General features: G+C 36.1%; 1 protein-coding gene across 6 annotated transcripts in view; it reads right to left on the minus strand.

Annotated features, from left to right (window-relative positions):
* The window catches only part of LOC142334730 (protein sidekick-1-like), a 276,341-nt gene that overhangs the window by 18,858 nt on the left and 230,622 nt on the right, over nt 1-26,861 (minus strand). For 5 of the 6 annotated variants that reach the window (XM_075382988.1, XM_075382989.1, XM_075382986.1 and 2 more), the window contains 11 exons: nt 23,808-24,042; nt 18,508-18,531; nt 12,211-12,368; nt 6,794-6,952; nt 5,915-6,507; nt 4,888-5,490; nt 4,398-4,558; nt 2,677-3,053; nt 1,867-1,991; nt 767-947; nt 274-397 (listed from right to left, as the gene is read on the minus strand). In XM_075382988.1, the coding sequence (XP_075239103.1) occupies nt 274-397; nt 767-947; nt 1,867-1,991; nt 2,677-3,053; nt 4,398-4,558; nt 4,888-5,490; nt 5,915-6,507; nt 6,794-6,952; nt 12,211-12,368; nt 18,508-18,531; nt 23,808-24,042 (2,740 nt within the window). The remainder of the gene's footprint in view (nt 1-273; nt 398-766; nt 948-1,866; nt 1,992-2,676; nt 3,054-4,397; nt 4,559-4,887; nt 5,491-5,914; nt 6,508-6,793; nt 6,953-12,210; nt 12,369-18,507; nt 18,532-23,807; nt 24,043-26,861) is intronic. The other variant, XM_075382987.1, reaches the window with a different exon arrangement.

Here is a 26,861-nt window from a genome sequence, read left to right on the forward strand (position 1 = left end):
GCCAAAAACGGAATTTGAAGGCCTGGTGTCAATTTTATCCATCATGTAGCTCCGAGTTCGTCGCAAAATAACCAAAATTCTCTCTGCTTCTCATGATACAAGATAAATTTCATAAAAGACAGATGCGATCCTAATGTTAAAACAAAAACCTATTTTCAATCGCTATGCTCTTTAGAAGCACTTCACATATATTAAATTCTAACTCATAAGTCACGAGGTTTTGCGAAAATAGTTTGAAGAATGGTCCGGATCTTTCAATTAAGTGTGACTCACTACGTATATTGGAAATGAACTTGATCAACGAAGTCTTCTTTTGTGACGAGTCCAAAAACATCCACTGAGCACGAATCAAACCCAGGATTAATGCGTATCCAAATATCGGAAGGTTCTTGGGGTACTAAATCACAAAGACACATTAAACAGAGCACTTGCCTTTGTTTCCTCTCTTTCAGTGAACTAACTTATCGCTTTCATTCTCCGATATGAAATTTTTGTTTCAAGGTCTAAAAGGTTGTAAAATGTTTGTTTTAAGGTCAATAAGTGACCTCCCCTTACGGTTACAGGACTTCAATTAAAAAGGCCGTTTTTAGTCGCTGACCAGCCTATTAACTAATTGTTACACGTATAAAGTTGCATAATTATGTACAAGTCCCACCTCAAATTAGACTACACAAACAATTACCGAAGTAAAAAAAAACACATCAAGTGGTTCACACAGGTTCATGAAAACAAAATTTGTCCTTAGTTGGAAGGGAATGAAACATACCACTTGGATCGATGTGTCGTTTGAGTTGGTGGGACCACTGGCCCATTCCTGCACCATTGACAGCAGCCACTCTTGCATAATATGTCAAGTTAGACCTCAGATCAACAAAGGTAGCCGACATCTGCTGATCAAAATCCACTTTGAAATTTTGAACAACTTGCCGATTGTAGAGAATCTGTGCCTGTCAAAAGAAGGAATAATAAAATCGGGAACTCATTTCAAACTACTGATTTTCAGTTAGCATCTTATTATAACGATACACACACAATTATTAAAGTTTATGAGCTGAATGTGAATGTATTAGAAGTCCACAATTTAGTTGACCAAATTCGACTAAGAACTACACTCTGAAAAAAATAAAGACGATAATTTTCAATCGAGGCCTTTAATATTCTTGATCATCGTTTCGATTTGTTGGACCAGTATTAAAATCACTCGTGTATCCTTACTTAACATCTTCCGCGAAAAGGGCAATTTTTCTCCTCGAAACCAAATTCATTGCTTTAAGATTTCCTTCAGCTTTTGCAAGAATTCAAGGCGTTAGTAGCCCCAATTAAGCTTTTAAATAAATTTGAGATTATTTTGTACGGAATATCGAGATTTGAGATGTTGGTAACGATGAACATCCTTTTCTTATGATACAATTTTGCGATAAGATTTATCTTCACAATATTTCACGGCGCCTCGACCATTAGACGTGATAGAATATGCTCTATGTAATAGCAACTTAACGTATTGATTGGATATGGGAAAAACGCTTGTTCAGAGGCAGCATTACACTTAATTAGCCCAGCTCAATCGAAAATAATGAGCGAGGCGCCTACACGTGGTAAGAAAAAAACTTAACTGAACTAGTTCAAAATGGCAAAAATAAATAGACAACATATTTCTCATTGCATCTATTGACACAAAATTTAAACAGAAAATTTTGCAATCGACAAGATCCGCATTAATTACCCTCTTTGATGACGATATTCCTAGCCCGATATTTTGCGAAGACACTGATACGATCAAAATGGCGCCAAGAAAAGTCTCATGAAACGCGAGTACAAATTATATCAATTAATAACTAGTGGAGATAATCCATTAAAGAAACTCACCACATAATGCTTTATTTGCCCTCTGGCACAAGGATTTGAGCTGGCCAACCAGGAGATAGTCAATGCGTTCTTCCCACTATCACCAGCGGGCTCCCAAATTGAGCCACTCGGCAACGCACACGGGGCTGAAAAAGTCGAAAATACAAATTTTCTAGATAATTCATGGCCGGTGGATTTAGCCAGTGGTAAAAAACGACGTTTTATCATATCTATATTCCCCGTCATCTTCTTTGAAATGCTGGAACAAAAAGTGAAAATGACTAAGCACCCAAACGAAAATTAAAAACGATAAAGAATGAGACAAATCCACGCTTATACAAGAGTACTATCAAAAGATGATCATTAATGGTCAGATTGATCATTGTCGTTATAAGCCATAAATTTTTATTCATCAACATGTTTTTTTCGAAGTGTCCCATGTACCGTTTCAAAATTTTTCCCATTTTTACTGCTCCTGTTCCCGTAACAACTTCGGTAAAAATTCTTAAACAATTTTTTTGCTGCAGCTAACCGCGGTGAAAAATTTTGATATACCTGACTAAGTTGAACAAAACTTTGAAATATGCGGTCGATGCAATAGGTTGACTTTTTGCGGAAAGAATAACTTAAAATCAACTGTTAGGTTTTTTAAATAGTTACTAGGGAGCCGATGTGAAAAAGATTGATTTCGTGTAATTAACATTCCCTGAGATACGCTTTTCTCAGTGAAACTTTATTCATAAAACAAGGTCTTTTATCTCGTTCATGTAAAAATATGCCTGTCGTAAAAGAGACAAAATTTGGAACTCATTTCAAAGTATCAGTTCTTACCCGCTTCGTAAGTGCTCACTTTCTGCTTTACTGACAATTGACTTCCTTGGCTGTTTTTGGCATCCACGCTTATTGTGTAGGACACATACGGTGTCAACTGTCGAAGTACTGTCGAGTTATGAGTAATATCAACTGATATGCTCTGTATTGCTTCATTATCGGAGCTATACTGGACAACGTAGTGACAGTTGGCTACTTTGTCGTTCCAATCCGACGGACTCAGAGGATTCCAGAAGACTTCAATCTTATCAGCAGACACCGCGTTGGCTACAACATTAGGAGTCCCAATCCGTGGTATATCTGGCTGTGTCTGGAAGACAACAGAAGTGGCACTAGGTCTACTGCATCCAACAATATTACAGGCCACTATTCGAGCACTAAAATATTACAATTGAGCAGATATATTCAAAATCTTTAAATGGATAACACTAGGAAAAAAAAGTACACCCATTTTCTTGTATCTTAGAAAAACGCTAACCGTTATAATCTCCTTAAAAAAACAGGCTAATTTCGAAATTACAGATAAACAAGATTCTTAAACCTTTACACTGCTTATCTGCTTTTTAGAAAAACTTAACTTAAAACATAACTGACTAACGTCGGGCTAATGGCTCTCAAAGGACTGGTGAGCTTCATCTACGACGGAGAGAGGTTAGCTTTAGCTTAATTGAAGGGCGTGGTGTGGGCGTTTCTGGGGGAGGGGTGAGAGGGGAGTCGAGCGCGCATGGTTACAGAAGGAACGATGGGCAGGGGATGGGGTGAAGTTGTGAACGCGTGAAGTGGTAATGACAGAAGGGTGGAGGAGTGTCAAACTCTAGGAACCGTCCTACACGCCATGAAGTAGTATAGGTTACGGAACTCGGTTTGATTGAGAAGCGGTTCGAGATAAAAAATCAGAATTTCGAAATGACGTCTGCATAGTCACGCAAACTTGCTCAAACACGCACGTGCACATTTTAAAATGCCAAAAGTCTGCAATGCCAGAAGTTCCTACTTAGCCTGAAGGTGACTTCCGTCGACTTTCGTAGTTTTAAAACGTTCGCGCTTCGTGTTTTAAGCATAGTTACGTGACTCTGCAGAAGTCATTTCTGACTTAATATCTCGAACCACTTGGCGGTTCACGATAAACGACAGAACTTCCCAGTGACTTCAAGCAGTCACGTAACAATTACTTAAAATACGAATTTAGCACGTCTTGAAATGACGAAAGGTCACTGAAGTAAAACTTCTAGCATTTTACCTTCTAAGGCGTGCGTCAGACATTCGGTCTCGCAAAAAAGACCATAGGACTAATATAACTGCTAGAAACTTCGCTTGAGAGCAATTAAACATTCGAGGGATGGTATCTTCAGATTCCAGCCCGGCCGTAGTAACCTTGGGAGATATTGATTAAACATAACTCAAATCACAAAAGACCAGACTTGGCTACAAATCTTGGTAACATGACGGTACCTGATAGACATGGCAATTTTGGAAGCTAAGTGTGCTTGATCGCTGAATATTTGCCTCGCCAAAAAGCATTCAGTTTCAGAACGTAGTACCATTTTTGCAGAGTTTGTTCAACAAAACTATTGTTCAATCCAAAACTAAACGCAATGGGCGGTTATTAAAACTTGCCACAGAGGTTCATTACTTTGTTTTATCTAAAGAGTAGATATCGAAACTTTTGTCAGGTGACCTAAATAAGCAAATAACAGCAATGAACATTTATAATTTCCAACCTATATCGTGTAAATGGGACAAGGAAGTTGTCTTCCAGCTGAATGAGACTGAGCTCTGGCTTGTCCAGTATTTCAAACGTCATGGCATGCTTCCAGGAGGACCGAGTCAATTTCTTCACCTCCACAATCCACCGATTGATACTCGTATGTCCCGAGAACCCCTAAAAATTCAAAGAAAACATAATTTGATATATTGGCAATACCGGTGACATCTTACTATGTTTCTTCCAGCAACTGGCATCTTTATCTGTTCTTGAACGTTACCTTTTCCAAAACTAGTCTGGGTACGATCTATGATTTCAAAATATGTTCACCTTCACCTTAACATGCTCTCAATTGTTGGACAATTTAACAAACCTTATGAAGACCTTTGACAGCACAAATATTTTTCATTTCAATGTGTTTCAATAATATCCACTCTTTCAACATGTCCAATTTTTCACGTGATATAATGCAATTTATTCGATACAATCTCTCATAGACCTCTTACATGTGAATATTGCAGTGACGCAGAACGGGCAGTCACGTTGATTACATGGACGTTGTTCGGGGGATCGGGCAACATGGGCGGCACACTTGAGGAAAACGAGAACACACTGTCCAGTCCCTTTCCAATCTTAGTCATTGCTCTAATATTGGCTACATACTGTGAGGATTGATTGAGCTTCTTGATAAAAATCTGCTCCTGATCCGAAGAGGTTGTATAGTTTGATATGAACTGGGATATCTTTGGATCATTCAGCTTCATTCCTTCTTCGAATGAGGAGCCCACTTTGAGGTTGTACAATTCAATTGAGTACCCAGTGATGACGCCATTCGGTTCCTTTGGCATTGACCAAACTAATCGAACTGATTGGTCGGTAACGTCGAACAACCTGATTTGGCATACTTTTCCGGGCGTTGATTCATCGGTCGTTATTTTCAGCTCATTGCTTGGGTTTTTCGGCTCGTACAGACCGTTGGAGAGTGATCCAGTAATTAAATACACGTTGAAAGGCTTCAAATTGCGAATGGTGAACGAATTGTGCTGAGGCTCTACTTGAAACTGGCGCTGTTCTGGCACAGTGCAGTTCGCAATACACGACACGTTGATCTAAAGTCGAAACAAAAAAATTACATCAACAATCTTTTTGCATCTTATAAGCTATCATCTGTCTCATTTCATTTCCACCCTGACAAACAATACCGATGTCACTATAAAATTCTAATGATGTCAAAAATTTTTGCCCAACGTTCTACGCTAACCTCAACTTTTACAAAATTGCTAGTTGAAAGTTCTAGAAATTTGGGGGAAATAAATCTGCGCTAGCAACAATTCAGCAAAATTTGCTTTTGACTTGAATGAACAAATACAGTCAGGCACGTGAAACCACGTACGCTTTAATGTTACGCATTAGGCCACTGCTTTTCGGCACTCCGACTTGAACGAGTCAAACGATTATTGAAAGACTGATCTGTATGTAGTCACATCACTGAAAGGCTGATAATGATGAGGGAGAAACTTCACACCCACTTACCAAATAGTATTTTTGGGGTCCCATCCAATACCTGGACGGTATTCCAGACCAGATCACCTTGATACTTGTTGAGGTAACATCAGCCGAGTTATACGCTAACTTAATATTCCGTTTTGGCCTGTCCTCTTTAGTTCGCACCATTACCTTCTCACTTGGCGGACTTTTTCCGGCTATCGTTTTGCCAGTTACTGTCAACTCAATCATCTCATATACACTTAACTTCGTGATGACTGCCGAATACTGATAGGGATTTCTAATCGCATACTGCTTCGTGTTCTGCTTGGCACTGGTGTAGACATACTGTATGTCGTAGCCTAGAATTCTTCCATTTGCATGTTCGGAACTAATAGGCGAGAAAGTAACTTCAATCGCAGTCGAGTTCAAAGCACTTGATTTTACATTTTCAGGAGGACGGTCTGGACTTGCCTCTGGAATTTCGAATGGCTCGCTCTCAGGGCTGTAGCGACCATTTCCGATGGAATTGTTTAACCTGACTTGGAAGATATAAGTGCTCCAGGGTTTGACAAAAGACGCCGGTAGCATAATTGAAGGCTTTGACGAGTAGCGCGCGACATACATCTCATATTGACGGTCTAAAATCAAAATAAGTCCCACATTTTTTGAACAGCTCTACCCGTTCCGTTACAATCATGATACCATAACTGTGAACCATGATTTACTTGCAAATTGGCAGTGGAACTGAAAATTTTGTGATTCTGAAATTGTAATTTAAATCTAAAACCTTGACCTATCTTAAAGAATCGCCATTAAATCAAGCTGTTTACATGAGGAGGATCTGGTCTCTCACGAAAAAGCTTCCCTACTCTTAAAGTTATGAACTGAGATGTTAAGCTTTTCTAAAGCGGGTTCTTAACTAACCATCATCGGGAACGGTGAGTCCCTGTGCCTTTGTTTTCCAATACCTGATAGTTACATGTGAGATAGGATTATTTCCATCCGACTCCTCCATCCAAGTGAGCAGGACTCCGCTGGAAGGTATTAACATCACATCAATTGTCACGGGAGCATTAGGGGCAGCTACAACAAAAACTCCGTATCATCAAAAAATATCGGATCGTAACGTTATGGTAACAATAATGGCCAGTTGTAGCAAAATAGCAATGATACATTCAATTAAATCTTCAAGATCAAAAGAACCTATTACGCGATATAACTTTTTCGTTTTAGCACCCTAACACAAACATACATGAAATTAATTGTAGTCAAATTGTTCGGCTGACACCTAACAAATTGAAATCATGGTGGGGTTTTATTTTTCAAAAAGTTGGACATGAGCTATCTAAATGCTTGTGAATTTTCCTTAAGATTTGCGAACAATTAACCAAACATAGCCGCCAGATCGCCGGAAAACAGCCATCGTTGACCGCACTGACCGACATAGGCATTGAAACAGCAAGAGAAAAACAAAGAAAAAGTTTAAATTCAGGCAAAATAAACTTTTTACTAAGACCAATAAGAAGTATACTCTAAAGAACTTTGTCAACTTAATGCACTCAGTTTCTAAACATTGTCTTACCACCCGGGCTCTATTGGTTTATCCCGTTTCTATTGAATTCACTTTTTGAACTTGAACGAAATTGCTGCTTGAATTCTAAACTTAATCAGTAGAAACATTGATTGGGGTAAGCCAGAAGTCAAACGCGATAAGTGGTGACTTGAGCCAAACGAAAAAATGTAAAACGAAATAAAAAACATAGCAGGACAAGTAATGAATTGAAATCCAAATAATTGAGTTAACTATTCACTAAAATTTCTATTTTATAGCAACATTCAACTAAAACAACCGAAAAAGCCCAAAACTCAATCTATAACCCAAAATTGAAAAATCTAAAAAAATCAATGAAAAATTTCTTTTTCCACGATTTTAAACTTTAAAAATTACAAAAAAACTCTTAATGTATGAAAACACACTCTAATCATCCCTGTAATGAGTACACAATACCACAGCCTTGTGGGAACCGATGACAGAAAAACCAAAAACGAGATAAGGAGTTCGGCAAATATCAGCATAATCTTTGAAAATCAAAGGCGTCAAAGTAAGAGCACCGCATAACTACATGCCAAACTCATCAAACGTTAGCTTAGAGTTGAAGCCAAAATGGGGCCCAAAAATACGCTGCACTAAAGGGCAAATATTAACAAACATTTTGAAGACCAAGCGACAAGATGACAAGAAATACAAAGATGCACGGCTAAGAAATCAAACTTTTTCATTAAAAATTACAAAATTATAAAATCGACTGCTTTGAATTCATCCGAATAACTATCATCATTTATTTCTGATTACAAACAGGTCAAAACTGGCATTAATTGTAATAAACGATAAGGCAACACAAAACAGCCAATGATTGAAAAAAAAATTCCGAAATATTTTTGAGACAATTTTTGAAAAACGAAGCTTGCAGATACTTTTTGAGATCAAATAGAGAGAAAGTTACACAGAGCAATACCTATAAGCTGAAACGATATTTTCAAATAACTATCCTAAAGAGCAATGACTGCGGCCTGTCATTAACGAATACCAAATGATAAGACAGCAATAAGTACAACACTAGCAAAATAGACAAACTTTTTTTTTCAAAACAACAGCCTATAGGTTATAGAAAGCAACAGCTATGAACTGAAACAATTATTCCGATTGATTTAAACATCCTTAGCAAAAGATGAGATCTGTCAAAAAGGAGACTAACGGAAAAGCCAACAAAGCGAAAAATATAAACAAGACAACAAAGTGAACAATAAACAACCGACATTCGGCAACAGTACTTGAAAACAAATAGTGACCAAGTCATAGAAAGCAGAACTTTGAAGCGGAAAAAATAAATCCATTTAAATAATCCCTATACGCAAACTGAGACCTGTCCCTAATGAGATTAAGAAAAAGTACAACCAATTCCCAAAACACAAGAACTCATTAAAAACTGATAGCAAACAGTTTCAGTCATGAAAACCACTAGTATTAAACTCATATCAATATTCAGGTGTATTTATGCCTCATTTGTAACCAAAGAAAACTGCTATTAATGATACAATTGATGATACTAAGCGATATGACAGCATTAGTTGCCCTGCCCGTTCATGGATTCAAGCAATTGCAAATGGGCGCAATTAGAAGACATATGTATCATATTAAAGGCATCATATTAATATTAGAGCAGAAACACTAAAACCAAATTCCAATTGCCACACGAGAAAAAAAGGCTTCAAAAACTGAAAGTTGTTCAAATACCCATTTCTCGCTCTACTTCAAAAATAATTTGAAAATCACACTTCAAACCTACTCACTTTTTTGTTCCCCTTAATACTCTAGTGTGATTCAAATCATCCATCTAATTTGACATTTCACTGATGTGAAAAAACCGAAAACAGTGTGAACAGATCATAAAAAGACTATCCAAATACTTTGGATTCAGGAAAACATAGCAGCACAAGTTCTGACTTACCATTTAGATCATTTTCATGGACTAGACAAAAAATAGCCAGAAATGACTCGGAATGGGCGCGGAAATTTATTAAAAACAATCCTAACAAAAAAATCGAAAAAACAGTAAAATACAATGTCAAACTGCAACCTGCGAAAACCTCGAGCAAATATTTGTTGAAACGCCCTTTTCTCATTCAACTTGAAAATTAAAGACAAAAAAATTTATTTCGCAAAACCACTTCGGCAACAGTACTTGAAAACAAATAGTGACCAAGTCATAGAAAGCAGAACTTTGAAGCGGAAAAAATAAATCCATTTAAATAATCCCTATACGCAAACTGAGACCTGTCCCTAATGAGATTAACAAAAAGTACAACAAATTCCCAAAACACAATAACTCATTAAAAACTGATAGCAAATAGTTTCAGTCATGAAAACCACTAGTATTAAACTCATATCAATATTCAGTTGTATTTATGCCTCATTTGTAACCAAAGAAAACTGCTATTAATGATACAATTGATGATACTAAGCGATATGACAGCATTAGTTGCCCTGCCTGTTCATGGATTCAAGCAATTGCAAATGGGCGCAATTAGAAGACATATGTATTATATTAAAGGCATCATATTAATATTAGAGCAGAAACACTGAAACCAAATTCCAATTGCCACACGAGAAAAAAAGGCTTCAAAAACTGAAAGTTGTTCAAATACCCATTTCTCGCTCTACTTCAAAAATAATTTGAAAATCACACTTCAAACCTACTCACTTTTTTGTTCCCCTTACTACGCTAGTGTGATTCAAATCATCAATCTAATTTGACATTTTACTGATGTGAAAAAACCGAAAACAGTGTGAACAGATCATAAAAAGACTATCCAAATACTTTGGATTCAGGAAAACATAGCAGCACAAGTTCTGACTTACCATTCAGATCATTTTCATGGACTAGACAAAAAATAGCCAGAAATGACTCGGAATGGGCGCGGAAATTTATTAAAAACAATCCTAACAAAAAAATCGAAAAAACAGTAAAATACAATGTCAAACTGCAACCTGCGAAAACCTCGAGCAAATATTTGTTGAAACGCCCTTTTCTCATTCAACTTGAAAATTAAAGACAAAAAAATTTATTTCGCAAAACCACTTCGGCAACAGTACTTGAAAACAAATAGTGACCAAGTCATAGAAAGCAGAGCTTTGAAGCGGAAAAAATAAATCCATTTAAATAATCCCTATACGCAAACTGAGACCTGTCCCTAATGAGATTAACAAAAAGTACAACAAATTCCCAAAACACAAGAACTCATTAAAAACTGATAGCAAATAGTTTCAGTCATGAAAACCACTAGTATTAAACTCATATCAATATTCAGTTGTATTTATGCCTCATTTGTAACCAAAGAAAACTGCTATTAATGATACAATTGATGATACTAAGCGATATGACAGCATTAGTTGCCCTGCCCGTTCATGGATTCAAGCAATTGCAAATGGGCGCAATTAGAAGACATATGTATTATATTAAAGGCATCATATTAATATTAGAGCAGAAACACTGAAACCAAATTCCAATTGCCACACGAGAAAAAAAGGCTTCAAAAACTGAAAGTTGTTCAAATACCCATTTCTCGCTCTACTTCAAAAATAATTTGAAAATCACACTTCAAACCTACTCACTTTTTTGTTCCCCTTACTACTCTAGTGTGATTCAAATCATCAATCTAATTTGACATTTTACTGATGTGAAAAAACCGAAAACAGTGTGAACAGATCATAAAAAGACTATCCAAATACTTTGGATTCAGGAAAACATAGCAGCACAAGTTCTGACTTACCATTCAGATCATTTTCATGGACTAGACAAAAAATAGCCAGAAATGACTCGGAATGGGCGCGGAAATTTATTAAAAACAATCCTAACAAAAAAATCGAAAAAACAGTAAAAATCAATGTCAAACTGCAACCTGCGAAAACCTCGATCAAATATTTGTTGAAACGCCCTTTTCTCACTCAACTTGAAAATTAAAGACAAAAAAATTTATTTCGCAAAACCACTTGCTTTTTCGCTCCACTTCTTGTTTCGGCGAAATCAAAATCGCAGCTCAAATTTGACGTCAAAAATGATCAGAATGTGAACAGATCTTTAGAAAAAGAGCCCCAAAACAAATCATTCTTGAGTTGTAAAAAAAGGAGAGCGGCTAAATTATAGCCGCTGAGAGGCCGATAGATCTCAATAGGTTTTTCTATTAGCTATGGCAGATCTCAATGTGATTTTTTTTTCAAGATATCAAACTTCCAAAACGATCTGAAAAACGGATAAAATGACAAAGTTGATAGTAGTTCATACAATGGCTAAGAAAGGATTGAGATCCTTTTCCTCTAACAAAAAGATATAGATAGAGACAGTGTTACAAAAGTAACTTAATTGCTGTCTGAGATTCCCTCAAGAAGCCAAAAGCCGTTGTGGTTATATTGTGTCCAAAATTGGCGTCGAACTTTTTTCAAAAAACAAAAATTCTTGAAATTATTCTTTGTTGTGAAATTGTAGACACGGAGAATTGGTAACAACAAAAGTTTCTCTCTAACGCCCAAAAAAGTCAGATTGTCAGAACAATAATAGGGGCTAGCATTAAGTTCTCCCAATTTTATGACTCGAAGAGTAGTTATGGTGATCTTCTAACTAAATGGAACCGCGAAAATCAATAATAGCTGATTCACTTTTGATAAATCTAAACGTCGCAAGCACACCTGCTTCATTTCACATGACAGCCACTTTTTCAAAGAGTGTTCATTGCATTACTACCGGCATAATCCAGACGCGCAAGATTCTGTATCTTCAACTTACAGAATACGGAAAAATTTCCTGCCGAGGATTCTGACCCAGCAGTTGTGTTAACTATACACTTGTAGATTCCTGCTCTGTCTTCGTCAATATTGGCAATTGCAATAGAGCTGTTGATTATTTTAGTTCCACTCAGAAGACCTTCGCTCACTTTGACGTCACTGTAAAAAAGAGCATAAATTAATTCTTGTACCGTGGAGGCTTACTTTCAGTAGCTCCAAAACAATGATATCTACATATTTCTATAGCACGGTTTTCATTGGATTGCGAATTTAATTGATTTAATTTACTCAGGCATGTGTTTTTTTCCGTTAATGAAACAAAACGCGCAAAACTGTCTACTGATAATGTCAAATAATTCTATCTAATAACATTTTGAATTTAAAACGGACTAAAATCACCCAAGCTGGTAAACTGAACACCTTAGACAACTTCCTTTCGATACTCGTTATTAATGGTTTCACTCGACTTATCGTCCTCATTTCGACCAATAAACAACTGAATACAACGAAAAGCAGTTGTCTAACAAACACGTACGCTAATTTGTTGTCGAATTATTAATTTATAACAAATGCTGCACATAAAACTGCTTAGGAGCTACTTGTACTTTGATGTTATCACAATGTCGAAATAGATACAAAGCACAAAAAATGAAGTGCCATGTTATGAATCAGTCAGAGAAAGAGATGCAACATTGTCAAACAAAAGCTTCCATTTGAACAACTTCGCGAACCTGCAACATCAAAGAAGCTTTTCTCAAGTAACCATATATATTATGAGCAATGAAATCTAAGGATCGGGCAAAGATATGAGAACTAAGAAGACACAGTGCAAGTAACAAGGACTAGCATGCACTAATTAAAATTTAATGGAAAATGAACATATAGCCGAAGTAGAACACTGGCCCCAATATCTTGATTTAACAGACCTAAACATACCCGGCAGATTGCCGGAAAATAGCCGCCGTTGATTCCAATAAGCATGACTGGGATTGAAATAACAGAAGATATTGAAAAAAAAAAGATTTTCGTACAAAAACATTTTTTTAAGTCCGATTTATTTTGATGGCATTTCGTAGTTGAACATACTTCTGTTTCTTAGAGAGAGGCTACAGGGTCTACTATCAATAACAATCAGCATTAGAGAGAGGTAACTAATACTTATAGGACCGACGTTCAAATAGCGGGCATCTAAAATTGGGCTTTATGGGTTTATCCCGTTTCTATTTCTGACTTCAATTTTTTATACTGACTGTTCATTTTGAATTGCTTTGCTGAGCAACTGATGTTCAAAATCACTTTTAGCAGAATGAGAGAAGAGAAAAACTAGCCTAGAGAAGTCAAAAAGATTTCACGCAAAATGTTGAAAAGGCGGCAAAATGAGGTAAAGCGAAACATTTTTTTATTCGACGAAGTAAAAAAAAAAATAGGAGCGCTATAATAGCCGGCTGAGAAGATGAGGGCGGCTATTAAAAATACCGATACCCATGTTTTTTTAGAAAAATACTTTTTTTTGCTCTAAAAAGTGTACTCGAAGGTTTTAGGAGTCTTTGATAATGTTGAGATGCCTTCTCAAGACCACTAGAACTGCTGGTGGAATTTAAACGTGAGAGCCTTCATAGAAATAAAAATTAAATCTCCTTAAAAAGTAAAATATCTCTTCAGTCATTTTTTTAAAACAGTCAGAGGTTGGCTCAGGCAAGGAAGGAAAAAATGAAATTGCTTCTAGAAAAACAATTACAGAGCTAGGCTACAGAAAATCAAATCGATTTAGAAATTAGAACTGAGTTGCTGACGGCCGCTTTTATTTAAAAATAACCGACTAACGTCGGGCTAATTGCTCTCAAATGATCGGCGGGCGGCTTGCTTAGGGATGCTAGCATTGGACAGTGGTAAGCAGAGTACAGGGGGGCACGAGATGGTTGGGTAGGTTTGGGAGGGCTGAACGCGAGTGGGGTCCAAATCGACAGGTGTAAGAGTGGACGGGAGTGGGGGTGTTTGGGGCAACAAACTTTCAAAATTATGATACGCCCTTCACACCATTCAAATCTCTCCTCAAAACAGTTTCAATGAGTCGCATACTTAAAGACTAGAAGGGCGTAAGGCTCTAAGATAGCCGCTCATTCACTTAAGGCCCTTCGCCTTAATCTTTAGGCTTTAGACCTTGCCTGTTTATCGCGTTTTTGAGGACAAAGTAAAAAAAGGGTCGGATGAAAATTCAGTCAAGCGAAAGATCGCATTAAAAGAAGACCATATGACTAACATAACTGATATAACGTCGTATGAGAGCAATTAAAACATAGCCGGATAATTGCCACAAAATAGCCACGGAACTACTCCTGAGATACGTAGTCAAGAAAACCAATGAGGCTAAAAACGTGCTGTGCTGCACAATTAAATTGAAATTCGATCATTTCAAAAATTTTTCTTAGTCCAAAACATTATTGTACTCCAAACCTTAAAGTATTTATACAATTAGCAAATCTCTTAAGTCTTCTAAACTCCCAAAAAACTATCACATTAATAACATTAAAAGAGCAGGACCCAAAAAGCATTGACAGATTTGTTTTGCAAATGCTCTCTAAATGCAAATTTAGAATGAGCAGAATGTAGCTAAAAAATTAGAATAGTATTCACTCTACATAGTAAAAAAGCGGCAAAAGGAGGTACAGCAAAACAAACTTTTGTTCAACGAGGTGGAAAGAAATATAAAATAGTAGCGTAAAAACCGCCGGGTGGGAAATTTACGCGGCTATTAAAAACTGGAGACAAAAAGAAACGTCCTTGTGGTCCCCACCAGGCTAAAAGATAGCACAGAATCAGGAAAAATTGAAAATTTTCAGACAAATTTCATAACTTGTTACTACTTTCACGCTAATGTCTTAAAATGACAACTGGCTCAACATCATTCAAATTATTTAACCACTGTAAGCCCCATTCGTTAAATCGTTTATATTTTGCGAACATTTTTGACAAAAATATTTGAATTCTAACGTCTTGAAAAACAAACATAGCCGCCAGACTGCCGGAAAATAGCGGACGTTGATGCGCTAGATGCACATCGGTATTGAAACAGAAAAAGAAAAAAAGAGATAGAAAGTGACAAAAAATTTTCCTTAGTTTCAAAAATTCTTCTAATTCAATGTGCAGTTTCAGTTAGATTCTAACGCTGTGCTTACTTCAGCTTCTAAACTAAAGGTTATTAAGCTTAATACTAATATCAGCTAGCAATCGCTCTATAGAACTTTGATAACCTAATTCAAAAAGACTTAATGACCGGGCTTTATCGGTTTATCCCGTTTCTTTTGATTTTGTTCTTTTGACATTGACCATTTTCACTAAATTACGTAATTCAATGCTTGAAAGAATATATAATCCATTCAGTGGAAACAGTGAGTGAACTAAGAAGTCAAACGTGAAAATCGTAACTTATGTAAAACGAAAAACGTGATCAAAAGGTAAAGCGAATAAAAAAAAACATAGCAGGACAAGTCCTGAAAAACAATCCTAAGAATTGAACGAAAATATTAGAAGTACTCTACCTGACCAGCAGATCAATTCAAACAATGCCCGCCAAAACACAAGCAAAATCATCTCAAAAAGTTGAACTAAAACTGAACAATCATTGCTAAAACTTTTGAAGCTTTTATCCCGAAGGCAAAAATTGATCCCTTTAAATATAACTGTTTCGAAAATATGTTCCAAACCAATTTTCTCTCTGAAATCGGTCCCGGATTATATCTGCAAGCCTTGAAAAAATTCATTGGCCCTTGAAGATCGATCAACTCAGAAAATGACAGAAAAAATTTTAAAATTATTTGAAAATTTTGAAATGTTGCTGACAATCGAGATACCAATATCTTCAGAACCATTTCTGTGTCTCTAGAGGCTATCCAGTAACCCAATTCCAAGCCTTAAGAAATTCATTGGCTCAAAGATCGATAGGCAATCCCCTTTAAAAAAATTTTCAAATTTCAAAAAATTCGTTCTATTAAAATGTTGAAATCCATTCCATTGCCCCCTAGCAACTATGTAATAGCATACTATCGAACCTTGCAGGAGGTTACATGGCCACTGAGGCAAGAAAAACAGAATAAAAGACATGTTTTCAAAAAACTGCAAATTGCAAATTTTATCAAAAATTTTCTAAAATTCGAAATGTTAAATTGTTGAAAACAATTATTCTATTGACACTAAAAACCATGCATTAGCTCTTAATCAGACCGTGAAATGGGTTTTCTGGCCCTTGAGGCTGGACAAATATCAAAAATTGACAAAAAAAAATTTAGAAAAACTTGAAATTGCAGCTTTTATTTAAAAAAAAAACGCTAAAATTGCAGATATTAAAATGTTGAAAAACAATCCATTGTTACTAGAAAATATTCAGCACCCTATTATAAAACTCTAAAGAAGATTACTTGGCCCCCGAGGCTGGAAAAACTCAAAAATTGACAAAAATTTTCAAAAAAATTAAAAATTGCAAAAATTGATATTATTTTGCGTGTTTGTGTTTGTAGTACCAAAATACATAGCTCAAAAAATGGTAATAACAAGTAATTTTGTCTCGCAAAAGACCTTCATCAACTTTTATAAACTTCAACCTTGGACTAATCAAACAAAAAAACTCACAAAAATAACATGAAAACCTACCATTTTGGGCCCCAAAACTAAAAATGATCTTTAACCTAAAAATTAAGGCCATCCCAGCAGCTCCACCACTCTAAGCACTTGAAGGACTACTAAATCTCACTTTGGGCCTCTATTGAAACTTAATGCCCGCTGGGTTTTACCTGTTTATCCCGTTTTGAAATATCAAAGTAATTGAAAAATGTGTGAAAACATCTTAAAACACAGCGCCCCAATACAATTCAAATTCTTTGAACTGTAAAAAAGGAGAGGGCCTAAGTAATAGCCGTTTGAGAGGCTGACGGCGGCTATTAATCAGATTTAATTCATATAGTTTACGCAAGCCATCTCTGGTATACGAAAGTCAATGAGGGCATATATGAAAAAATTGAGAAGTGCAAAATAAGCACCCCTTTTAAATTGCTAGAAAATGAGATCGATAATACCCCTCGCTATTGGTACGCAAAAATCAAAAAGAACATAAAAGCTATCAGTCATTAATTACATTGACATTGGAGATTCGTTATTAACAGATAGATTAGATACCCTGAACCTTCTTTAAGAGTTAATACTACAGTTTGGTGAACAATTCCATAGCCCACAGTTTTTAAATGCCAAGACTGAATTTCATGACTTGTAATTAATTCGCCCAATAGAGGCGGTTTAGTTTGTTCTAAGAAACATGAAGTCGAATGATTTGCCCTTAAACGGCTTACAGGGATGCCGCTAGGTCGCGCTTATCGAGGCCAGCCTAACAGGAAGGCAGATTCAATTCTTAAAATACCCTTCGAGAAAATTGCGCAACTTCAAAAACCGACATTATCACCATGAAGGTAGGCCTTCCTTGCAATGGCAGAGACTGGTCAAGCTCTACAAACTTCAGCATTAATCCGCGCCCGCAGACTTTATTGTATTATCTCCAGTCACCACAGAATTGATTTGGTTGGTCAGACAATAAATCTCATTTAAAAAACCAGCAGAACCTAAAATCATTATTGAAAACTTTGGTTGAGATTAATTAAACATCAAAGCAAACATATTTTGATTTCTCAGAGTGTAGCAAAAGCGCTGAAGCACAATCGATACTTTGCACGATTTCCGGTGAGGACCATTGAATGAAACACTGCCACCAGTACAGCTTATCAACATAAAACTAATGTGTATATGGGCTTACAGGGCCAGGGGAGGGGAGACGCATAATTTCTAAAACTCAATTTTTACACTTTATAACCATTTTTTAATAAATTTATAAATTTCTCAAAATATGATAAAATTATAGAAAATATACAAACATAAATTTACCATGTTGATGCAATAAATTTATAAATTTATTAAAAAATGGTTGCAAAGTGTAAAAATTGGAGTTTTTGAAATTATGCGTCTCCCCTCCCCTGGCCCTGTAAGCCCAAATACACATTTCTCCTAAATTTCAATCTTTATTTAATTAACAAGAGATGCGCATGCGTTTCAAGAAAGTGAGTCAGTAGTAGTAATAGTAGTAGTAGTACAGGTAGTAGCACCAAATTAAATTAAGTAAGTCAAGATATGTCTAGAGAGTCAATATTTGAAAATAATTTTGATCAGTGGTGAGATAGCAACGGTCAAGTGAGTTGAATTGAAACGTGTTGACTGAGTGAATTAATGCAACAAACACAATTAATTAATTAATGCTAACTTCTCATCTACTGGCTGGAGGGAGCTGAAAAAGAACAATGCACGATCAACAAACAAACAAATAGTTTGACAGACACTCATACATAAAGTACAAACACTAAATTTAACTAGACTGCTGTACAATTACGTAAATTATTTGCGTATGAGATCATTAGTTGCAACATTTTGACCTTCAGTATTTATTTCCTAAAACAGGTAGGAATGAGTTCTGTTATCTTACGTTGTATCATAGAAAATGGTCTCCCATCTTTTCACCCTTTCATCGTTTCACCCCGATTTCAGTTCATTATATAATTGGTACAATTAATCATCAAAATTAGGGCTGTGTAAGGTTTGTGGAAATAAAAATTTTGGGCTGAAAAGTTTGCGGGGTGAAAAGATAGAAGGGGTCAAATAATTCGGGTTGAAAAGTAGAACATAAAGTACGACGCAAAAAATATGATTGAATTTGACGCTATATAGAATGAGGATAGACCTTGCTAGAGCTGATTCAGAGCCTCTCGAAAAAATTTCTGAGAAAATTGCGTTCTCAAACAAAACGGAAAAATTTCAACTTCCTATTCCAGTATCTCGACAATATAATCCTAATCCCTGATATATGCCTGATTTAAACAACGAACATTCAATAATCGAATTTCCCGCTAGCCCAGCGTGAATAGTTCATGGACTAGATCAAACCTAACACAAAACACATGGACATCACATGAACAGCAGAGAGTTCTAATGCCACTAACATTTCACTCCAACTGTGAAGTGTGGGGAATTAACAGAATTGACAAGTGGATTTAGATCAGAAGAAGGCGCCTCCGGATTTGTTTTTCTGTTTCTATTAACACTACGCCAGGATTAAACCACTGTTTATTTTCAAAACGAACGTCAGCTCAAGAACAGCACGCAACAACACAAACAAACTTTTCCCGAAACTAAAAACTCAAGTTCAACTTATCCTCTTTTTTGCAATCTTAAACTGCAGTTTTTCAAACCTAAATCTTTATTCAAGTCACGTGAACAGCGCGCGTTGATGAAAAACAGTTTTCAAATTAGCAACTTCATCATTCAATCCATTTTGCATAATTTTTACGCGTCATCAAAAATGATTTCATTTGCCAATTGCTCACTATATTAGTCACAAAGAACGATTTGTCATTTTTCAAAAACCGCTGTAATCCATAACTGCTGTCAATCCAATATACTGCGCAGCTAGATAGCTGCTATATTTTTCAGCGAGACGCCAAAGTGGTATCATTGAAATCTCTGGAGAAACAGAATTAACCGTTGAACAGACTATCAATTTTGTCTCTCGGCGAAGAAATAGTCTTCAAGTTTCAAATTCTTTCCCTCTTCCGTTTTTTTCACAATTCATAAAAACTAGATAAGTTGCTATTTAAGCATTCTTGAATATCTGAACCATATCTTGAGATTGCAAATAAGGAGGCTTTATAACCAGAAAGGAGACCACAAACGCTTTCAAAAGACGGCCAAAATATAGCAAAAAAATTTTGAGCAAAGAAAGGTTTTACACAATTTTTTTAATTTAACTATCCCAGCGATTCCAAATTGTCATAACGTTTAATAAAATTGTTTACAACTTGGTGTCCAGCTAAACGACCTTGATTACGAACCAAGCAACTAACATTCGTTTTAAACCCAGCACGTTCTCGGAGCCGTTATTTTATATATAGACATATATGAATGATAAATGATAACTATCTGTACAACTTGCGCTCTTTTGGATATATTGATCAACTGTTTTGCGCATGATCAATAAAAAATCCGAAAGTCAATGCTAGCCTCAAGCGTCCGTTTAATAAACCAGCAGGTTGTTCTGATTAGCCAATTGATGCCAAAAAATACACCGAAACACATCTTTGACTCCGTGCGTTCATATCATAACAGTTAGATGTCAAAGTCATCACTGAGACTATTTTATAGGATCTTATCGACTCAGAAAAAAAGAAAAATGAGACAGGTTTTAAAAGTGCCTGAAAACAGAGTAAGTATTAAAAATTCGTTTCTTCTTCGAATTTTCCAACCATCATTCTACATACTAAGACATGGTCCGAGTGATATGCAAAAGTTAATCCGGCTTATATAAATGCACCTCTGAAGGTAGCCAAAAATCACTTTCAAGAATTTTTTTCTCACACAACGCTGTTCACATAAAATGATGTTCTTTTGCATCCGTTATCGTTATCAATTTAATTACATGTTTTTTTTGAAAAAGACATAACCGACTGATTGATCTCGAACGACTAGTGGGAGCTCTAATCAATTGCAGCCTGCTTCAGTCGGGGAGGGGGGAGGGAGGAGGGAGAGGAGCATAAATGGGACTAAGAAGTTGAATAGTCGGCTTCAAATAACCACATTAGAGTATACCAAAAGTAAAAAATGGCACCCGTTTCGGCGCTCTTTTAACCAACTTCCTTTTTCGAGTCTAAAGATTATTTTTTAAAACGATGGCCTCAGTTGGTAGCTCAAAGTGCTTTACAGAATGATAGAATGAGAAAATAGCCAAAAAAAAAATGATTAAATCTCGTGGCATTGAAGTCATAAAACCAATAGTTAGAAGTCAAAATCGCTATCCACATTATATTTGGTTGCAGTAGAAAGCAAGAAATTCCTGTCATTACTGAAAATGACATAGAGTTCAAAAAATAGGTTAAAGATCGGTTAATGTTAAAAAATCGAAAATTCTTTTTAATGTCTTAACAGCCATTAGCTGTCCACGCAAAGCACTAGATAGGTTCACTTAATGCTTATTAAGGAGCCTATTGCACTTTTAGTCAACGAGTCTATGCTATAGGAGTTAGTGAAAATTAGTAAAATCTCAAAAAGGAAATCAAATTTTCATTAAAAATTACGAAAAGTCAGAGTAGAAGACAAAACAAATGCGATCCCTCGAAAACGAATTTTTTGTTCAATGGGCTTCATTTGACTGTTCGTGAGTTTCGTCATTAACGGAATCTTGATATGGAAAGTGACTAGTCTATAAGCGACTTAAAAAACAAAAAAAGCAAAAATTTTTCTTAAAAAAACTACTCTCAAAGAGAATTCGAGATTTATTTTTTTATAGAAACTTAACCATGAGACCACAACTAGCATCTTCGTCGCCTTTCGTCTATTAGGAGTGAAAAAATGCTTCATTTAGTAGCGTGAGAAGTAGTCTAGAATTGATATTTTTATAGAAAAATCTTAATTTGAACTAAAATTAGGCTAAAAGTGAACAAATCATGCCAAATTTCCTGTGTTCACACAAAAATTCAAACCTCGATAATTCCTAGGAAAATTCAAAAAAATATTTTTAATTCCTAACTCTGCGCTGGCGAGCTTTTTAATGATACCACTCACATTTCTCTGATTGTCTGAACAAAAAAAACCCATTTGAGTATATAGTTCCTCCGACCACAAGTGGGGTCGGAACACCCATAAATTGAGATGTTATGTTTGAGTCCCAGATTGAATGCACTAGCGGAAAAGATTCTGCGGTTCCAACTGCTTATATTCGCCATCCACTTGATAGTTATGATCGACGTTTTTAACAAACACAATTTTTGCAAAAAAATCTAAAAATGCCCAGACAAATAAATATTCTCACGCTAAAATTTTGAGATTGCAATTGCGTATTACAAATTTAGTAAAACTGCCCTCTCCTAGAAAGAAGCTGACAAGGGGATTAATAGACTGGACTATTTCACTTTGAACTACATTATTCACGCCAAAATAGAAAGCAAAACTCCTGAAAAAGAAAGCAAAATAAATAGCTACAGCATCAATTGCATCAGATTTTATTGCACCTGAGACATTATCTTCATACAAAGTTTTTATCTATCCCGCTAACATTACATCATAGCCACAAAAATTATTTCATCACGCTTCGCGTGAAATTCAGTTATTTTTCACAAAAGTCGCAAATGTTCTAATGGAATTTCACATTCAACAATTACAGAAATGATTCATTCATTACTAAATTGCCCTGATTATTCATCACTCTGAGAGAACAAAACTTTCACAGGCCTTGGGAAGATCGCAACACAGGGAATAAAGGGGGTCAAACCTATCTAAAACAACCGATAGCACTATTCGTCATATCTGAACAATGTAAACTTAATTATGTCAGGAAATTCACGCATGGCAAAACGCTCCCAACTTCGAAAGAGTTTATTGAGTCACGTCCTTTCGGACAAAGGCAAACTGATAATTACAACTTTAAAGACCGCTAGCCAATAAATTAACCAATTTCCTGACAAGCACCTTAGACTTTGATAGCCCTCGAAAAGCAAACACGACCAAATTTGAAAGTTTTTAGGGTTTTGAACATTTTTTAGGGTTTTGCTGCTTGCAGACTTTTAATTACATTCATGTTTTGATAAATTGTCAAATGTGTATCTTGAGTTTTGTAAAAAAAAAAATGAAGTCAGTGACAATAAACTATGAAAAGAAACATCAAAAACAATGATTAATCGCAACAAATAATAATACAAAAGAAACATGTGACTATTTAGGTGGGGTAGAAAACGCTATTATATTTCCTTTGGCAGAGAAAAACATACAAAAGAACATCAGACACCGTTCATCAAAGTTACAAGTTTATAATTGCAAACTTATTCCTCTAATAGCAGCGCCTTGCGACAAAAAAACTTGCAACAAACAAACAAATAAACGCGTTTTTCCTTACAACTCATTCTGAACGAATCGATAACAACACACAAAATGACTATATGAATCACCTAACGCATACAATACACTTAACACCTACATGACTATTAAATTTCTAACTATCTAGCTACCGTTAAAAGAGCTGTCACAACAAAATACCCTATGTATAAAAATACCCAAAAAATATAAATATTAACACTTCTGTTAAAATTAATCAGAAGATTGTTTAGCCTAATTATACCCAAGCTCGAAAAACTATATTTAACATCACCGAGGCCATGCCATTTTATGTCAAGCTTATCTTATGCACAATTTACATTAGGTTGTTCTCTCAATCTTCTAACATGACACTGCCCCCCCCCCCCCCCCGGGGACATGAAATGAAACTATCACGGCCGAATAGAAGATCAAAATAACCGGTAAATTGATAAAATATGCTTGTAATTCCAGATAATACTTCGTGATCGGACGGACTATTCAATGTGAAGATCAGAAGGAATTAATTATGTATCATGTCATTGGCTAATTTGGCACATTGGGTATTTTGTCATTGGGCAAAATTTCAAAGTCTAAACGTTAGAAAGACTCCTAATCTAAACTATAAGAATATTGTGAACAAATGGAACACAGTGTATCCAAACTTACACAGTCACAAGAGTATCATCGAAACTGTCCATAGTAAAGATGAACGGTTCCCCTGTTTCTGCTTCGAATGCCGCTGGCCAAAATTTCCACATGAGTTGATAAGACAATTCGTCGGTTCCATAGTCAAATTGTGACACATAAAGTGACTCGTCAATTCGGAATAGACAATGCATTGTAGTAGAGCTCAGTCTAGCAGCCCAAGAATTTGATACCCCCTGTATTAAGGCGGTTCGACCTAAAAACAAACAATCGGTGAATCAGATTCATGGTTTCCTGACCACAAAAACCTTACTGAAGCTATGGCCGCCAAATATTTCCACAATGATCATCGTTTTTCTAAATTCACCTGTCCGCCCAAATCCGCTTGTGCCAACCCAAGTATAGCTTGGGGTACTTTTTCTTACGACCATTTTGAGATGTTTCCGCAGGTAAAATTCAAAAAAGTTTTAGATATCCGCGATTTCAGGGAAACTATCAAAGTTCGTAAAATATGACCGACTAACGCCGGGCGAATTGCTCTCAAACGACTGGCGAGCAGTTGGCTTCTTCAGTAGCTACCTAGGATTTAGGTAGGCTCGCCTTAGCTTAATTGGCTGTGGCGTGATCGCGGCAGTGGTGGGGAGGGGGATGCGCTGGGGTTACGAGTCGCACGATTTTGCAGGGGTTGCCACAAAAGCATTCTTGAAATTCGTATTTGAAATTTGTTCACCACTATTCTGGTTGCCGTTTTTCGGGTTGCAATAAAAAGGGTCATCCTAGCTCTGAAGATGAACAAAGTCGGATAAATTTTGATCACAAAAAAAGTCGCAATATCGCCAAGACGGTCTCATTATGAAACAACTTAAATATCTTAGAACAACGCAAGATGACCAGAATCAATCTGAGGCCAAATAACAAAAAACAAACTTCAAAAAAATTGAAAAAATCATTGTTTCCTCATGTAACAATAAAGCACATGAGAAAAAAATCGGCATTACTGCACTTGGTATCATAAAATGAAGGACCAAATAAGAGGAAAGTTGTAATGGGCTAACAAATATCTCTTATTTTGAAAAAAAAGAGGAAAAACCAAGAAATCGAAAAAAGCGGTAAAAGATTTAAAAACATCTAAAATATTGCGACTTGTCTTCTTGAAACAATTGCTTCTCAAGAAACCAAAAAAAATAACAGAACAGTAGAACAAAAATAGCTTATATGAACTTAAAATTTGAAAAATAGTCGACAAAATTTAGTTATTTTACAAAAACGCGTTTAAAACAACCCTAATATTTCTATAGCTTATTCGAACCGTAAAAGAACAAAACAAAACTTCAAAACGAAAGAATTGCTTGAAAAAATGCACTTGAACAAAAATTTTGCTCGCTTAGAGAAATTTAACTAAACCAATTTCTCGCTCTCTCAAAATTAGCGTTATAAACATCAACCGACTAACGTCGGAAGAATTGCTCTCGAACGACAGGCGTGTGGAAAAACATTGGACCCAACTGGTCTTCGAACCATTGACCTCCCGATTCATAAACATAAGAACTGCTGACTGTGCTATTTGGCCCCTAGTTTTTGCTCTGCTGCAACCGACTTTATATTAGCAACAGGCATTACTTCGGAGTGAGAGCAATAGAGGTCACTCAAAAATGAAGAACGAAAGCGTGAGAAAGTCACCTGAGAAGTCAAAGAATGTTCTAGAAGAAAAACGCAAAATGGTCAAGCAAAAAATTTGCATAAAAAAAGACCGACACGTTTACAATAATTGCTATGAACTTCGTTCAAGAGCAATTAAAAAAACACTACCTTTTCGCTCCGCTCCTCAATTGTCTGCAGTAAAGCAGCGTGTTTCGCACGTTTCATTTCCTGATCAACTTCACTACACAGAATTACTGATCAAAAAAAGAGACTTCTCCAAAAAAAGAGAATTGCTCTCAAACCGACCGGCGAGTAGTTGGCTTTGTCAGTAGCTAGCTTTAGGTTAATTGAAGGGGTGGGGGTAAAAGGGAGGGGGGCTGTTGTGCGGGGGGGGGTGGTCAACCTCTAAAAACCGCCCTTCACACCATAAGTATAAGTCTCTAAAACAGTTTCTGTGAATCGCATATTTGGAGACTAGTCAGCTTAAAGGCTCTAAGAGCACCTAATGCACGCTGGGCGCATCATGTTTATCCCGTTTTTGAGGACGAAAGACAGGACTAATATAATTGCTACAAACTTCGTCTGAGAGCAATTAAAAAGTGCCGCTATAATAGCCGGCTAAGTTGAGGGCGGCTATGAAAATATCTTCAATTTTGGCAAACTTTGTCAATGATATCTACGTTGATAAATTTACTCAGATTGCTCTTATATATTTCTAATTACCCACAAATTAAAATGGATATTGGTGCAAGCTTTCGACGCCAAGCTCAACACTATTTCAAAGATAATATACAGAATTATATCGTTCTCTAAGCAGAAATTTTTGTTAAAATATACTAAATACTTATCAGACAAAAATCAATTTATGTAAGCATTTGCTGGGAAACTTCAAACTTGTCTTCCCCTTGATGTTGACTCTATTTAACTTATATTGCCTGAGTTAAAGGTTTATCGAACTCATTTTCGTTTACGTAATTCAGAAATGCTGTAAAGGTAAAAATCAAAAAACAAAAGTGGAAATTTTCAAAAAGTATAAAATGTGCATAAAGGTGGTATGGTACTTCATAGTTAATGCAGCAGCTCACGCTACTATCGAAAGAACTAATTTATCATATGCATCGATAATATACAAAATACAAGCATAGAAGATATGAATAACTTTGCATGGATACAAGTTCATTTCGGGCATGGATACAAGTTCATTTCAGGGTACTTTGATCAAAGATTAAACTACTGTAAATCAATTTTCAAAATCTTGATCCACTTGTCTGGCTTTACAGACAGCGTGGGGACGTTATCCAGGTTTAAACCCAACAACGAGAGTAGCAATTTTGCACGCAATACTCTTGCAGTTGCAATATCTATTTCAATAACAGGAGGTGACGCTTTGGCAACTTATAGTTGGGTGGCTAGTTGTGGAGGTTGCCACTTACA

The sequence above is a fragment of the Convolutriloba macropyga genome, chromosome 2, assembly GCF_964194025.1.
Source record: "Convolutriloba macropyga chromosome 2, txConMacr16.3, whole genome shotgun sequence".
Lineage (NCBI taxonomy): Eukaryota > Metazoa > Xenacoelomorpha > Acoela > Convolutidae > Convolutriloba > Convolutriloba macropyga.